At 26.3% G+C, this 17,840-nt stretch overlaps 1 protein-coding gene across 1 annotated transcript in view; it reads left to right on the top strand.

The window, feature by feature from the left end:
• Positions 1–17,840, top strand: part of LOC132920054 (lachesin-like) — a 118,130-nt gene that overhangs the window by 61,257 nt on the left and 39,033 nt on the right. The window contains exons 5-7 of the mRNA XM_060982099.1: positions 4,278–4,406; positions 9,180–9,470; positions 15,266–15,331. Of these exons, the coding sequence (XP_060838082.1) occupies positions 4,278–4,406; positions 9,180–9,470; positions 15,266–15,331 (486 nt within the window). The remainder of the gene's footprint in view (positions 1–4,277; positions 4,407–9,179; positions 9,471–15,265; positions 15,332–17,840) is intronic.

Below are 17,840 nucleotides of genomic sequence, written 5' to 3' on the forward strand. Positions count from 1 at the left end.
ATTAAAAATAATTTGTATGTATTTCACTACTTATATAGTAAACAACACTAGTTGGATAATCAATATATATTATATATTACACAAATCACTTAGATACCTACGTTATATTATTGTTTTAAAATATCTAATATACGACGTAATATATTAATTAATTATTATAATACGCATACTGTGTACATAATATATGGATTGTATTAAATAAATTAATAAAATGAATAACTAAAATATGTCTAAATATATTTTAATGCTAGTAATCAACGATGAGTGATCGTTTGCTGGCACTTTTCCCAATACAAAACAGTAATTTAATTTATGTGGTAATTTTTATTTGCACGTTTTATATTCTGATAAATTTGTTTTGATAGATATTAATTATTTAATAGCTTATAATATATTTTATTATTACAACGTCGACGATAATATATATTATTACATTTTTAACTTATGTAAGACATATACTATACTTCTAACGATAATCGTAGCAAAATAACATATTATACAAAACACTGTCTTAAACTGTCTTAAAAATATTTTAAAATGAGTTTAGCGCACAACTTGAAGTGTTTTTTCTCTAAACCATACGCAAAATACCAAGTTTGAATTCATCAGAACCAATTTTATGCTGAAAACTTTAAGATAAGAGTTATTTTACCTATTATAAATCTTAAAGTTGAAAACATTAGAAATATTTTTATACAATCTTTGTGTAAGTTATGACTATGGAAAATATTACAATTTAAAATTGTATATATGTATCACAGAAAATCAAAATTTCATAAAATATCAAAAACTGTAAGCTTTACAACAGGTTTATATTCATTTTTATATTAGAGCTAATAACATACGATTTGTTTGATTGAGAGGAAGTTTGCATTGTTGTACATGGGCAAGTGAGAAAAAACAAATAGTGTGCCAACAATCGACATCCTGTTAACAGTATTGTGTTAATAATATTATAAAAACAACGTAGGTAGTTCTCATTTTTCAATATTCCAAAAGGATAGATAAATGTTGACAGAAATCTCCTTTTGAATTTATTTTCAAATAATGTTACATTCGAATCATTCGATGTCTTTTATTGATGGGTTTTTATGGTTAACCGGATTCGATCTTTTTGAACATTTCCAATGATGAGGTGTCCATCAATGTTGTGTTTATCTTCTATTTAATCCTTTCGAGTATGTTTTAATTATTTTGGTTTGATAGATAAATATATTAATTTATATTGTGTTATATATTTCAGCGAAATACTTCTATGTATTTTTGAACAATTAAATTATTATACATTAACGAGGTCTAGTTCTTAAAAATCTATAAGAAGAAAATTTACAATTAGTATGTTTAAAATCGAATATAAAACAAATAATAAGGTGCTGTTATTTCAAAAAAAAAAAAAAAAAATAATTATTATATTAACTCTAAACTTTTAGGGAAACGAACATAAAATGAAATACACTTTTTCGTATCTATATCGTCGATTTTTGAGTATGACCGTCACTTAATTTCAAATTTTTTAAATGTGCACATTTATTTAATTCCGATTTGCTCGTAATATCATTGAATGTATATTGTAATATGTACAATATATAATCAATGGGTGGGGATATTATATGAGTATACAATAAATTTGTACATGTTTATTATTTAGTTTTGGTTTTTAGATTTTTTTTAAATATTTATTTCATTCAAATATTTAACTTTGATACAAATTGTACATAAATAAATACGATTATATGACTCGTCGTTTGTGTACTGAAAACAGACAAAGGCTATTTTCTTTTGCATAATTTCTTTAATCTTCATTATCCTTATTAATCATTAAATTTAAAATAAAAAACATTTTATGTATTCAAAAATAAAATAAAATATGAATTAGTAATAATTGTTTTGATAATATTATATTTTTATATCAAACAATTTCATAACAGCTCAAAATAAGAAAAGTAGTATTACAAAAATAAAAAAATAAATACTTTTTACTAATAAACTACTCATAAAGGTAGTAATAAAAAATTGTAATTTTATTGTTTGAGTATTCACTATATTACGACTAAACAACACACAAGCATTTAATGTTAAGCACTTTATATCTTTAAGATGAATTATTAATTAACCGAACGTCAAAATTTAATGTATCGAATTTTATTGTCGAACTTCTCTGTATAGAGGTTACATATCTAAAATGTCTCGTCCCTAATCGACGATTATTTACTTTTAGTGTCACTCCAGGGCAGTGCCTAAGTTGAGCATTAATTTTTTCGTGTCATTTCTCTGTAAAGTCTTTTATGTGAAAAAATTATACTTTACTCCAAGGTATGCAAAAAAATAGTCTCCGTCAAAAGTGAGATTTTACGATGAAAGTTTATCAACGTTTTTTTTTTATATATATTTTGCTAATGGACGCTGAAAAAGTTACGTTTTGCGATGCGGTTAATCGCTGATATACACGGTTTGTATACACATATACACATACATATATATAATACAATAACAACAAATCATAAAAAAAATAACTTCAAAGTTTAAGTCATGTGATGCAACATTAAGTGTTCCCCGAAGGTAAAGTTTATGGGATTAGTTTACAAGTAGGTTGTTGTAAAATAAGTGCAAGGGATACACAGTTGTGCGGTTTTCCTCTACCTATAAAATTAGATTACGTATCCGTAAAATTGAATTGTCTCCGACAGTTACAATCGGCGTGACAGCTTCGTGATTGGTTTGGATGTTAGAAAGATAAATCAATTTTTTAGGTACACTTCATTGGCCCGACACATAGCACCGACGAATTAATGAGATCATCAGTAAGGTTTCTGCCGATAAAACACCCGTTAAACAATATTGCACGCCTGTTATCTGTCAAGACAAATGAAATTGACATTCATTTATATATTATTTACAAACAAAAATCACACGTGCATGTATGACGAATCATATTTGCATAAATCTTTTTTGCAACGAAAATGTATAGCTGAATTAATATTTGAAAAATCATTATATTTGAATATCTATTACAGCATTTTATTCCATTTACACGTCGCATGTTATATGGTGTAATAAGCTATTCAAGTATATTTACAGTTTTTTTTTTTTTTTAATATTACTATACGTACAATTAAATCTATATCCGGTGGTATAACTTCCATTTTCATTTAACATAGTAATGAAAATAAAACATTCAGTTATACTAGCGTAAAGAAATACAATTAATAAAATTGTTTGTTTATTTTATTTTCCTCCGCAATTTGGTTAATTTGAGAGTGTTCATTTAGATAAGTAGTACATCGTAGCCAAAAAATAAATTAAAGTAGTCGTTCTAATATAATTTGAATTAGTTATTTCATTTTTACTTCTTATATTTTAGCCAGACGCTTTATTCAAAAACATTATATTTAAACGTATAATATACTATTTGGTCGAATGAAGTAATTTACTTGGTTTTTATAGTTTTGACCTACAATGACACACTCAGACAATTATGTTTCCATTCAAATTATTACTTATTAGTAATTTGTAACTAATAACACGTCATGCCACATAAAGCTAAAACAATCAAAAGTTTTAAAATAATTTATATTATCAGTTTAATTCTGGTTTGTCATTTAAAATATGTGAGAAGATTATATGTTACGGAAATCATTAGATTAAAATTGTTTGACTTCTATTTTATAATTATTAATTATTATATGGCCATTTTTTATTTTAAAATTGTATTTTGATTAGTTATTAGTATATAATATTTTTATATACATTTTAGCAAGAAAATCTTTAAAATTTATAAAAGTAACTCAACATATCTTTATTGATATCTGTATATTAAGTATTTTCTTAAAGTATTTATACTATTCTGTGTAAGAAACAAAACATATTATATCGAAAGGAATTAAAGTTAATATTTTAGAATGTGAAGCGAAAATGTATGTACATATTTTATGGCGGGTTTTATAGTGTAACAGTTTATATTTTCGGGTCCTAATAATAGTAAAAGTAATAATAATAATTGTTATGACATAATTATAGGTGTCCTCTTTGTGTTCTATATTACATACATGATACTATATATTACAAGACTGAAGCAATATTATTTATTAAAACCACTATCTTCCAGGACAATAATGTTTGCGTCTGGTGCTGGGGTACACAGGCTACAGAAATTACATTTAGATAATTGAACACATAAATATTATTTAGAAACGACACTACGAACTTTTGCTGCTCTTATCGTTATAATCATATTTTGTAATGATATTCATTTTTGTTGTTTATGCATTGTTTTACAGTCGAAAAGCAACACGGTAATGTCCTGAACCTGACCAAAGTTAGTCGAGCTGACATGGGATCTTATTTGTGCATTGCATCTAATGGTATTCCACCGTCGGTCAGCAAAAGAATCGTTCTCGATATCGAATGTAAGCATTAGACTTGAATTTTTTAATTTTTAATAATTATTATAAGTTTTAAGTAATTAATTATTTTACTATTTAAGTTTTGGTTTTTTGTTTTATGTTATAAATTGTTGTTTGAATTGTACTTTTAGATATCAGTATATCACGCCTGTTGAATACATACACAATAAAATAAATAAATACATTATCCTAATCGATTGAACTGTTGGTATAATATAGAGCTTGTAATAAATAATAATTATTGCATCGAAAAAAATTTATTTGAATTAATATACTATACATTAAACTTTAATAAGTCATCAATGTGACGCTCGATTAATCGATTGAATTTGTATTAGTTATTTATTGATATGCATAAATAAGTAGGTACGTCGAATATTATTAAAATATATTTGTTTCAATAATTCGGCTGCTTATATAGTCATATAAAAACGTAAGCACTAATCAGAGATACAATTTATTTATATAATATATAAACATGCAACAAGACTTAATGGAACTGTAATTTATTAAATTAAATATAATGCTCACGAGCGTAAAATATAAAATAACGTACTTGACAGTTCAAAATATTATTAAGTACTTTTCAAACACAACTAATATTATACAGTAGTTTTATTTACACATCCAAGGTAAATAATTAAAAAATTTGGTGATATTACTCTAAATAATAAAAAAAAAATGCAACTATAGAATAATAATATTTTCTTTTTTATATACATATTATATAAAGGCAATAAACTGAATATTTCACGAATATTCCGACTTAATTTTCCCACTAAACCCATTTTTTCCTTACTTCTTATAAGATACCAAAATACTGTACACAGAATATCTATCTAATATTCAGCTGTTAAATTAATAACTAATATACAACTTTGAATGATTTCTTGGTTTTTATTATCAATAAAAAAAGCTTCTTGTATATATAAACATATAGTATGCAAAATCGCGGACAACATTTGACTAGTTTTGTCGAACGAAAACCAACAACTGTGTACAACTATCGGAACACCATATATTATATCCGAAATAATTTCTCGTTGATAACTGCGCGGCGGTTATAATGTCGGTCGCTGTCGAACAATGATAGTAGAAAAATAATACGCTGCGAGTCGACAAGCCGGAAGCAATAACGACGTCGGTGTCTTTGTGTCTCTCGTAGTGTACGAGTCTTTAGACGGGTGGCCACGGCGGAGGGGGTAGAAATTCACACAGACTCTTTCTGTGTAACATCCGTCATTGTTGTGTCCGACAAGAGCGAATCCGTCGTGAGCTGCTAAATCTTTAGGACGTATAATAATAATACGCTGTGGGACCGCCTATGTAATAATAGTAATAATAATATTGTGCCGCGGAAAAGGGAAATGGTGAAAAAAAATCGAAACAATATCGAAATATCGTCTATGACTCGTGCACAACAATGTGAAAGCTTAAATAATTATTAGTTTTTATCCCGTACGGTTAGCCGGCCGAACGCGCGCGCGTGCAATCAAAACAAATGATGAATTCGGACCGCGGGAAAATTGAAACCCTCTCCGGTTAAACTTTTAGTTTGTCGGCGTAACCTCGATTAAAACGCACTCGCATCGGCGTTCTGTATAACAGGCCGGTTTTAATGAACTGCCTGTCTATCTCTGATGTGCGAAGTCACGCCAACGTTATGCGGGAGCGTAATAACATATTATCTTATACTTTGTGTGTTTGTGTGTGTGTGTGTGTGTATGTGTGTGTAACACTATTATTGTGTGTACACACAGACCATATAAAAATGATTACACGCGACCAATAGTAATGCGTTTTAACGAGTATCAGCATCGTTGTGTTTAAAGATTGATAACATATTATACAAAGTGCACGGTTTGTTGTAGGTATTCAGACGTCGATGACGTCCATTTCGCAAATCGTTCGAGAAAGGACACAGTACATTTTAATATAATATAAGCGAGTGTTATTTAAATAACTAGCCAATTTTACACGATGTTTTCGAAATATTTTATCAAATTAAAATAACCAGTAGATAATATTATCGTTGCGGTTGAAATATAATAAATAATTATTAAGAACAATAAATATATTAATAATGTAATATTATATTAATATTATAGACAATAAATCGGGAGTTGAGAACTATCGGTTGTTTATGGTTTTGTATTATTATTATTCGAATTATTAATCGTACTATTACGGTTACAAATAAAATACCTAAATCAAACAAATATGCTGTAAACAGTTACAGTCGTTCGTATTTAAATGTTGTTTAATAACTTTGTAGAAAAATACGATTCTACTTGGTAATTGGAAACAGTTAAAAAAAGTGGCAATTATTAACTTATTAAACTAATAAACTAACTAATTAATTTAAATTAAATGTGTATAAAGCTACAAATATTACAATATGGTAAAATTATACATTTAAAAATTATAAAAGTTTTGCAGAATACAGCTCCCACGAATCCATCCAATACTACATTATTTAATTTGCTCCATAAAAAAAATAAAAATACCTAGCAATATTTTTCAACAACTGTACAATATTATTTTTAAAACTTATTAATTTGGTGTAAATTCATAGTACGTTGTTAAATTATGATAAATATAAAAATGAAGAATTCCTTTTAAAAACTTTTCTTATTTTCAACAAAAAATAAAAATAAAACAGATAAAAAATGGAAAATTTAAGACGTGACATAGTTTGACGTAAATGCATAAATATATCAAAATTCTGAAGTTCAGTAGTGGTAATACTTTAAGATACATATAACAAATATTAAAAAGTATACACCGTATAATAGTTGATGGTAACTCTTTTTGAATAAAAAAATGAATCAACTGTAAAAATCATTTTAAGATACTTTAAACATTATTTGACATCGTCATATTATTATAATTATAAGATACAATATGGTTATATTTGTTCAAGAAATAATTAAGAAGATGTTACATCTTATATTATAAAACTAATACCAATATTAGTGTTATAAGAAGTATTGAGGTAAACTCGTCAATGTCATTAATTTGTGAATTTATATTTATTGTTTGAAACTTAGCACGGTAAATTGATTAAATTACTTAATAAGTTAATGAGCTAAACAATATTTTCGCTGCAGTGATTTTTAATTTGAAAATTGTATTGATTCTTATTTATTATTTATATTTTATTTTATAATTATTTTTTACTAGATAACTTTATCATTTACTTAGTATTTGATACAAACAAAATCGATAAATTGAATTTTAATTTTATGTGCTTAACTTTGTATTCATTATTTATAACCCTTTAGTTTGGTGATTAAAAATATGGATTCGTACCTCATATATCAAAATTATAGGTACCTATCATAATTTATTATTGCACAGTATTTAAAATAATCTTAATCAAATTTTACCAAATACAATGTAATATTATTTAACAATGAACAACATCTACCCGTGAGCTATAAACTATAAGCCACACCCATAATTTAATACCAATTATCTTTCATAAACGCAACATTTGCAAATGGCACGAAATTAGTCATAGGTCACGTGAAAACTTTTAGTTCATGCGTTTGATTATTATTTCCTAAGTTTCGAAAATTATTAATTTTACATGCTTCTAAGAAAATATTCATTTTTTATTTAAATATAAAACGACAAAGAGTTTAACGAAATCTTCTAATAATTTAAACACCAATGGATATGCCATAAGATCATTAAACAAAAAAAAAAAACCGTTGTGCTTAAAATGGCTTAAAAGATAAATTTTGTACTATCTATATTGTAATGAAACTCATAAATAATTATAATTAAAAAACAATTTGATTTAAACGAATAAATATAATTTATTTAATTGAATTATTATATTATAGTTTTCGTATAATTTTTACCCCATTGTTTATAATACATTATAATGGATTGAATAAAATTATAGTTAATTACCAATGCTAAAATTATTTACAAAAGATGACGTCTGATATTTTGACTTTTCAGTTTACGTTTAGCTACAGTTTATAAACTTTTCAATTTTTGAAAGATCTCGTCTCAAGGGGACTAAACTATACGATCAATGTTAATGTATTTATTTGGGTTGGTTTTGCTTTTATTATATTCATTTAACAAGTTTACTGACCACTTTGTAAAATTGCTACAGTATTTTTTGATGACTATTGGAATTTATTGACGTATACAGGCCAATTTACCAAGCATGCTCACGCCCATGTTTTCCTTTAATAATGAACTTATTCTAATTCTAAGTCTTCCGTCTCATTCCTTTAAACTTTCTTTGAATGATTTACCATAATAACCAAGCGAAATATGAAACCTTACTTAACCCATTCCTTGTATCCTCTTCAGTGGCATAAAATGTTCACCACAAGTCACAACACGCCTACCTGTTGTCCTTTCTAAACTTTTCAAACATTCCCTTCCTTATTAAACTTATTTTCCTTTCTTAATTTATTATCCAATATAATGGCATTATTCTCCATATTTTATTTTTCTTCGAAAACCTATATATTTTTCGTTTTATAATTTGTTTATGATTTTCGTTTTACGCATTAATTTTATGTTCACCAAAATTTGCAAAATTGTCAAAATTAATACATTTTTTTTATAAATGTAGTATGCTTTTACCAGTTTTTGTTAAAAGTAATCGTTTAATTTTTGTTCTTCACTTCAAAGTTAAATAATTAGTTATATCCATGATTTATTATATTTTTCATTTCACTTTATATTTATTAATAATTCTTTTAATGTTAATATATTAGTTTACAAAACTTTATTTCCTATTTTCAGTTTCTCCAACGTTGGTGGTACCAAATCAATTAGTTGGTGCCCCATTGGGCACTGACGTGACCATCGACTGTCGAATTGAAGCATATCCTCGACCAATAAGCTTTTGGTCATTTCAAGATTCCAGGAATATGATATTTTCTGGGTCAAAGTATCATTTAGTAACCAATGAAGATGGATACAAAGCACACATGAAACTAACTATACGATCTTTAAGTCCAGAAGATTATGGAAGTTATAGATGTGTCACAAAAAATTCGTTGGGTGAAGCAGAAGGATCCATGCGAATTTATGGTAAGAAATACTTTTACACTACTAATACTATATAAATAATAACTGTATATTTTTTAAATGTATTTATTGTTTTATACATTTAAAAAATATATCAGAACAGAATAATGATTACTTTTAATATATTTGTACACTTAATATTTTGTTTTAATTGTAAAACAGATTATGATATTGTAGATGTTAGTAATTTTTTTGACATTAGTTCCTTGAACAATAAATAAATAAATAAATACATTTTTTATTTTTTGAAAATAATAATTTCTAGTTAAATTAATTAAAATGTTAAAGAATCAAGATTTATAATATTCGTAAATAATTTAATTTAAAATATTAATATTGTAATTTTGTGACTAATATTATGTCAAATTATTATTTTATATTTTAAATACTTATTTTTTCATCCAAATTAACTTAATTTATTATTACCGTGCAATTAAATATTCAATTGCATCTATTGCATATTTGTATCAGGCAATGATTTTTCTGCTTTGGTTCCAACTTTTGTGGTTTTTATATTACTCAAAATTTGAAATATTTACCAAGAATAATTATTTTAATCGAACCGTCGAGGATGAAAATATTATCATTATTCTATGTAATGGTTTTCCATTTGCATGTTTTAAGCCGATGGACTATAACTATAGTATAGATACTGGAAATACTATACCTACCTACTTACTAAAATTATTGTATTGTAAAAACAATATTTGATTGATTTTGTATGTAGTTTATAATTTTTTTTTCATTGATTAATATAATTTTAAATATCCAATATTTTTCTGTTCGTCTTCGTTCGATTAATCATTATATTGAATTTATGTGTTTTTAGGCAAAATAAAAAAATGTAGGTAAGTTAATTAATGTGATCGTCATAGTAAGCAATAATTATTTATTCATTCATATTCCAAATTAAAGTTTAGTACTATGACACTTATAACTACCTAATCATATAATATTATAAGATCAAATTAAACAATTTGGAGTACAATCGATTACATGACGTTTACGTTTGGGTAAAAAAGTTTACACTTTTTATTAAATTGTGCCATATACTATCGACATAGCTTAAATAGAACGCAAAAGCCCTACTGAGAATCTTTGATTACCATACAATTAACCAAATAATATATACCTACATAAATATTATCAACTATTTGGCATCGTTTGACTGTGTGAAACTAGATTTACGGTATTCGGTGTAATTGCAAATTTGTTACAAATTCATCGTAGTTAGCAATTTTATTTTGTATTGTTATTTTGAAAAAATTAAAAGGTATTAGCGCACATAAAAAAAAATTAAAAGTTAAAGTCCATTAAAGTATTTGAACTTTGTAATTCACACCTACGCATATACCAAATATACATTAATATTTTATTTAGATGTAATAATGAGAATAATTATTCTTTGTTTATAATTAGCTACACGGGATGATAAAATATTATAGAGCTTTAAAATATATCATATAAATGTAATACATCTACCTAGTATACTGGGTTACAAGAAAAAAAAATAATTTAATGGATCACTAAAAGTTAACGGACCAATAATTACCTATCATATTAACCTAGCCTATTGATTCATAAAATATTTTATTATTATTTATACGAATACAATCTGAAATAAGTGCATTTATTTTAGTTTTAACATAATATATGGATACATAACATAAATATGCAATAGACTTTGTATACACACTGTATACTACAAAATAACCTATAGAAACTGAAAATAAAATAAAATGTTATGAAACATATACATGATGTTTTTGAAGTGATGTAAAAACACAGTAAGATTCACATTCGTATTCTACAAAGAGCATATCAATTTTTAAACTTTCTATATTAGTTTCAAACTATAAAAGAACCATTTATATATTATATAAATATAGTATGTAAGAATTTATAATATAAGTTATAAATTAGTATTTTATGTGTATATGCATTCAAATAAATGTATCCGTAGAATTTCAAACATATACTTGGGTTTAAATCGAAAAATATAAATTTCATATTAAAATCTATTATTGCTGTGAGTAAATTCAAAATTTCTAGTTGTTTAAATACGAACGTCAATATCTTAAGAGTAATATGTTACGGATTACCGATATTAAGATAAGGTGCTTATAAAAAAAATTACCAAATCAGGAGCGTTTTAAAACGCTTTACAATAAATGTGAAAATAACTGTTTAATAATCATTGGTGTAGTATATAATAGTTATATTGTGAAACTTAAGAAAATAATAAATAAAAACTTGCAGAAATTCAAAACACACTTCAAAATTTAAAATTAATTTGTACACAGTTTAATTGATTTGGAAAATAAAAAAATAAAATATAAAAGCCAAACACCAATACAATTCTTAGAAGTTTTTGTTTGAATAAATTGTTTTTATATTGGTAAAACCAAAGTAAAAAGTAAACACAAAATTCATTGAAAGTTTTAATGCTTAAATAGATTACAAACTTTTTGTAAAAATATTTTAATATAATATTATTTTTGATAATTGTCTAAATAGAAAATAAATACGTTTTTATGAATTAATTTAAAACATTAATAAATTAAATATTTTTTTATGTGTCCTCTAACTAAATTATGCATTTACCTTTTATTTACCTTTTTGATAATATTTTATCATTAGTAGTAGTGTCTTAATTTGAATTCGTATTATATGAATGTTTTTTTAAATATTATAAAGCAAATTATATTTATTTTATTCTATTGTTTACTTCTAAAAATATAAGATTTTTTTTAAACATACCTATGTCCTATATATATTTTATAATAACTTGTCCTCTTATTATCATAATTAAAATTTAATGAATTACAATTAATATTTTTGATCGAAGTTTCAGAAAACTTGGTCTTTATATTGAAACTTTTGATATTGAGATTAAAAATGGTGATATTAATTTTATTGTTGGCAATTAAATCAACATTAATATTACCTACTTCTTAGTTGAATAATTTACTGAAGAAATTTGACGATCTTCGTACACTTTATTGACGTGGTTTGAATTTATTTTATTATTTTTAATACCGTTTTTTTTTTTAAATTTGAGGTAAGCTATTGGTTTTTATTGGTATGTTTGTGAACTGAGTATAGTTATTTCTTAATTTACTTTTTATTGATTCAAAGTTTATAATTTTCTGATTGACAGATCCTTGAGTATAACTAATTATGGATAGTAGACATACAGCAGTGATAATTCATATTATTTTTTTTAATCACTATATGTTTTGGTCTCCTCTAGTTGGCTATAGAATATTTTAAAACAATTACATAATTTATTAGGAAATATTGTTAAATTTATTGCACTTTAGTTATGTTTATATCCATTAATAATTCTTAATATATATATATATTAGATAAGTACTTAGTTTTGTAAAATAATTTTACCTTCTATTGGGACCATTGACCGTTGATAAATTTTAACAGTACAAATATTTCAGATATTATGATAATTTTCGCAATTGAGTCGCATTGAATTATTTAGTTGTGAATAAAATCTAAATATATATAGATATATAATTATAATAGTAATTTATTACACTAATTTAAACGTTGCGTATATGTAATAACTAGAGCAGTTTATTAGTAAAACCGAAATTCATTACTTCATTAGACGATGAATTAAAAATGCGTATACTAATACAAAATATCAATTCTCCAAAATAGTACTGATTCTGCAAAACTAATGATCTAATTGGATACATATTAATTAATTTTATTTATACATATATACATAATAATAAATATAATGTTATACAAGCACTTGTGTTAATTATTAAGAAAAAGATCCCTTTGCTATTTTATTTTTAGTCTTCGTCGAAAGTTATCGAGTAGCGTTCTTATTGATAGTTCAGTGATTAGGGGTTAGTGTGTGATTGGAGTTTACTGTTAAATCTAGATTAATAAATAAAGTTCGGATTTTAAGATCTTTGTAAAGTATATTGTTTGTTATGTAGGTTAGGGTATGTGGGAAACATTGGTATTAAACTTACTTGAGAGTTTTTCTATAAAAATACCAAGGATATTAAGAGAGTTAAGACGTATAATGTTCAGATGAGAAGGCCAGTAGGTTGAGTTAGGAGGTAAGAGTACTTTTGTGTTGGAGCTTTCTATTGAGATTGGGAGGGTTCCGCTCCTTATATCTGTTAAAAAGTATCCTCAAGAAGAGTGCTTCGCATTTCTCTTGAGTTGGTGTTCAGTTGATGTTTTTTTCGGTAACGTTGATATTACTTATAGACCGTGTATATCTCTGTAGTTTTCCGGATAAGCATTGTCACATAGTGTATATTTTACAAGTAGATGTTCTTAGACCTAGAGCATGAGTTGGAGCTATATTTTCACAACCTCGTATATATGTCGGTTGGTAGTTGCAGTATAGCTTAATATGACTATATTGCTTGTTAACGACGGTGTTGAACTAAATTACACATGATATTTGAGACTTCTATTTTTATTTTAGTGAAACAAATGGTTTTTAGTTTAAAGATGTCTTGAATATTTGGTTAGAGGAGGGACTCTTTAGTTTGTGTTTTCAGTATGTTAGTGACATTTTTTTTACCAGGAAATCGTAAATATCTTTTTTGATGTAGTCATTTGGGATTGAATTATGTAGGTTTCTAATAACGACATTATATGATTTTTCGTTATGAGTTTGGTACATTTGATAATTGAGGTTATTTTCGTTTAACAGATTTATTACGGCACCATAAGAGTTGTCAAAATAGTTTTTGGTATTTTAAATTTTATATTTGCATAGGAAACTCACATTTTTTACTATTTGTCTTTGATGGTGGCAAATATGGTTCCTTAAATTTGATGTTATTTTCAGTGTTCATAATATTATTATCATCCGTGATAGAAGCAATTGAGAAATATCGATTAGAAAAAATAAATTATTTTGATTCGTTTTATTTTTTTTTTTTTTTTCATATGGGTGATATAATATTATAAGATATGATCTAATGCATTTGTTTGATTCCACGTTTTGTCAATCAAATTTATTATCTGAACAGTCAGTTGCAGTTGATAATTCCGCCGTATATTTAATTGGTTTCGTGATGGCTAGCAGTGATAAAGGTTTATTTTGTTTTTTTTTTTTTTTGTATTGATTGTAATGACTTATTGTTATGACGTGGTAGTTTGGTAGTTGGTAGATGAACTTTTGGCTGCCGGTTTCGAGGCGTTGGTGACGATCGTCGTGTAAAGTCTAAAGTTTTTTTTTATATTCATTAAGTTACATGGAAGATTTATACAAAGTTATACATTGTTCGTGTAGATTAAATTAGTAGTTGGTAGAGAAATTGAATTTATCTTAATAATAATATTTAATAAATTTTAATTGTCACGGTAAGCGTGGAATGACAATGCACATGTGCATCGAACGGCTGTCTCTACATTCTTATATGAGTTCTATAAGAAATTACGGACAACATAATATTGTGCTTTGTCAATAAAATTAAAATTTTTCTATGAATTAATGCACCTATTATACTTTCTACATTATATTGAAACATGTTAGACATATCTGGTTTTATATACCACATTTGTATGATAAATATATATATTATATTATATTATATTATATTTGTGGTTAATGGTTATTGCTTAATATTAAAATAAACAGTAGATTTCAATCAATTATTTAGTTTCAAAAAAAAACTTCAATATACTTCTTTTTAAATATCACAATTTTATTGTTTATTTAATAATTTAAAATTGTTCTCGTTTTTAATACTATAAAATGTATAGTAATATTTAATATTGTTGTATATTTTTTTTATTTTCAGAAATTCCAAGACCATTTCAAAATCCAAAAAGTACGTCAGGATTACTGAACGGAGTAGCACATATCGGTAAGATATTTTTCTAAAATAATTTATTTTAATTTATTTATATTCGATTAATTAAAATGTTTATTAAGGGTATCCCATTTTATAGTTATTAACGTTTCCACTCAAGTTTAAACTCAGCGTATAAGTATCGTATATTTAGAATGTACTACGTTGCTTAAATATATTTAGTCTAACCTATTTCAACACCAAGTTGAAGTAATCATAATTCCATATTTAGGTAGTTCCTTGCTTGAGCTGTTAAAATGTATCATTATTAATTTAATATTGTAAGACTTAAAGAATTTTGGAAAAAATGTTATGAAAAAAAAAATAAACGAACATTTTGTTAGTGACGATTATACTAATTATTGCAATGAATTGTGAATCAGGTTCTATAAACGATTTTAAATACGGGGAATTCAAGCACTGTTAACCACTTAACTCACAAATTTGAATGGCCAAAATTGTAAATTGTGTTATTATGTGTCCAATAAGTGTAGTCATTATAACACATCCATTTAACCATATATCGGAGAATCGCATTAATTGTACGGGTAATGTAATGGCTTAATGGCACTCACCCCAAAATAGTCTATTACAATAATATGAGTTAAGAGATTTGATAGGCGTTATCCTTTGCTCTGGAGGATTATATTGACTTAAAACAATTCAATTAAACCGTTTGGTTTGATTAATCGTTTAGTTTTGTAAATAGTTCTGTTGATGTAGGTACTATTTTTTTTCTTATTTCTATAGACTATCGTAGTATAATGTACTATAAATTAATTCAATAAACTTTAACCGACCTTGCTGGTTATGAATAAAACATCTCAAAAAAGATAAAGATACTGGATTTAAGCTCTGATTCTAAGCTCAATTCAATCCCCACTATGCTTGGTTTAATATCTTCGTATATTATTTACTTAACTGTTGTTTTTTCTTTAAATGCACTTGTTTTTACGGTTTTGCACATAACTGGAAAATTTAAAACATAACCTTTCCTAAGTGCCAAGACTAGCATTCGACCAATAAAATATATATGGTTTGTTGCCAAAAAAAATATTTAAAAAAGAATATAATATTTATATAAAATCAAACCAACAGCATTGTGTATAACCGATTCGATTATAATATTACGAATTAAACATACACTAATTATGAACTTAGTCTTGACTCTAGTTCAGTGTTAAGAAAACAATACCGGAAATATTTTAATTTGTATTAAATATTTAAATGTTTGTGACTACTCGACTAGATTTGTTTCCGGTCGAGAGTCATGTGGCCGCCTCGAATAGGTTCTACGGTCGCCAACCACGGACCGAGGCCCGAAAGCCGGAGTGCCGTGGATTTTTGTTTTTTCTTGGTTACATATGATAATACACATTGTAATAACATTGGGACAGTGACATACGTGTAGTCGATAATATTATAAAAAACAAAACAAAAATTCGTGAGAAATAGAAATATTTTAAATTTATTTGCATATTAGCTTCAAAACTGAAAGTTGGTGCCGAGAAAGCTACTTGGCACAAAACTCGGTCAGAAATATAATAATAATATAATAATAAATTAATAATTCTAAAAAAACATGTAAGGTACCGGCCACGGTGATATTATATTATAGGATATAAAAAAAAGATGGTGTTAACCATTTATATTACCAAATTACCACACGGAGTGTGGGTATGGGTCGCCCCTCGGCGCACCAGCAAAACGGCTTTTACTCACAGTCGTTCATCTTCGGAAGGCAAGAGAAAATGGAGTGTCGTGCCTTTGCGTTGTCGGCCCATACCATGATAGGTGGTTGGCAACGAAACAGACGACAGGCGACAGAGGGGGTCACATACGTGCGGATAATTATCCGATTAATTAATTATAGTATAGTAATGACTATTTGGTGTTACGTGGCCGATATGTTACAGTGACATAATTAGGTAGTTAATTGGTGATCGTCTGTGCGGGGAGACCTTTACACCTAACCCATGGGTACTAGGAGTGGTGCGTGGGTGCGATATTTTTCCAGGCGGTGAGGTCATTGTTCGGCGGAGACTCGAGGTCCATATGATAAGTCGTCTTATCGCACGCCGCACTCGTAATATACCTGTAATTTGGCCTTTTATGTGTGTGTGTGTGTGTGTGTGTGTGTGTGTAATTTGCGTTGGACGTCACATGTTGTTGATGAAGATTAAAGAATTTATTTTATTTTATCGACAATAATAGGAAATAGCTTTTTTTTGCGTTTAATAATTTGAAATTTAACGGTTTTGAAAACGTAATCAATAATATTTATAAAAAATAACAATATTAATTATTGTATAATTTATTGGATGAAATATTTTTAATGTGATTACTTCAAAAATATTCAGTATAATACAACCGTTTTTTTAAATACCAAACCAAGTAGAGTGGGAAGATTATTGGTCTAACAATGACGTGAGTGCCACTTTTTGATTTTTTTTTTTTTTTTTTTTGGGGGGGGGGTCTGGTACGAAACGTCGACAATCAAAATATCGACAAATTAAAATGTCGA

Source organism: Rhopalosiphum padi, chromosome 2 (genome assembly GCF_020882245.1).
Source record: "Rhopalosiphum padi isolate XX-2018 chromosome 2, ASM2088224v1, whole genome shotgun sequence".
In the NCBI taxonomy this organism is placed as follows: domain Eukaryota; kingdom Metazoa; phylum Arthropoda; class Insecta; order Hemiptera; family Aphididae; genus Rhopalosiphum; species Rhopalosiphum padi.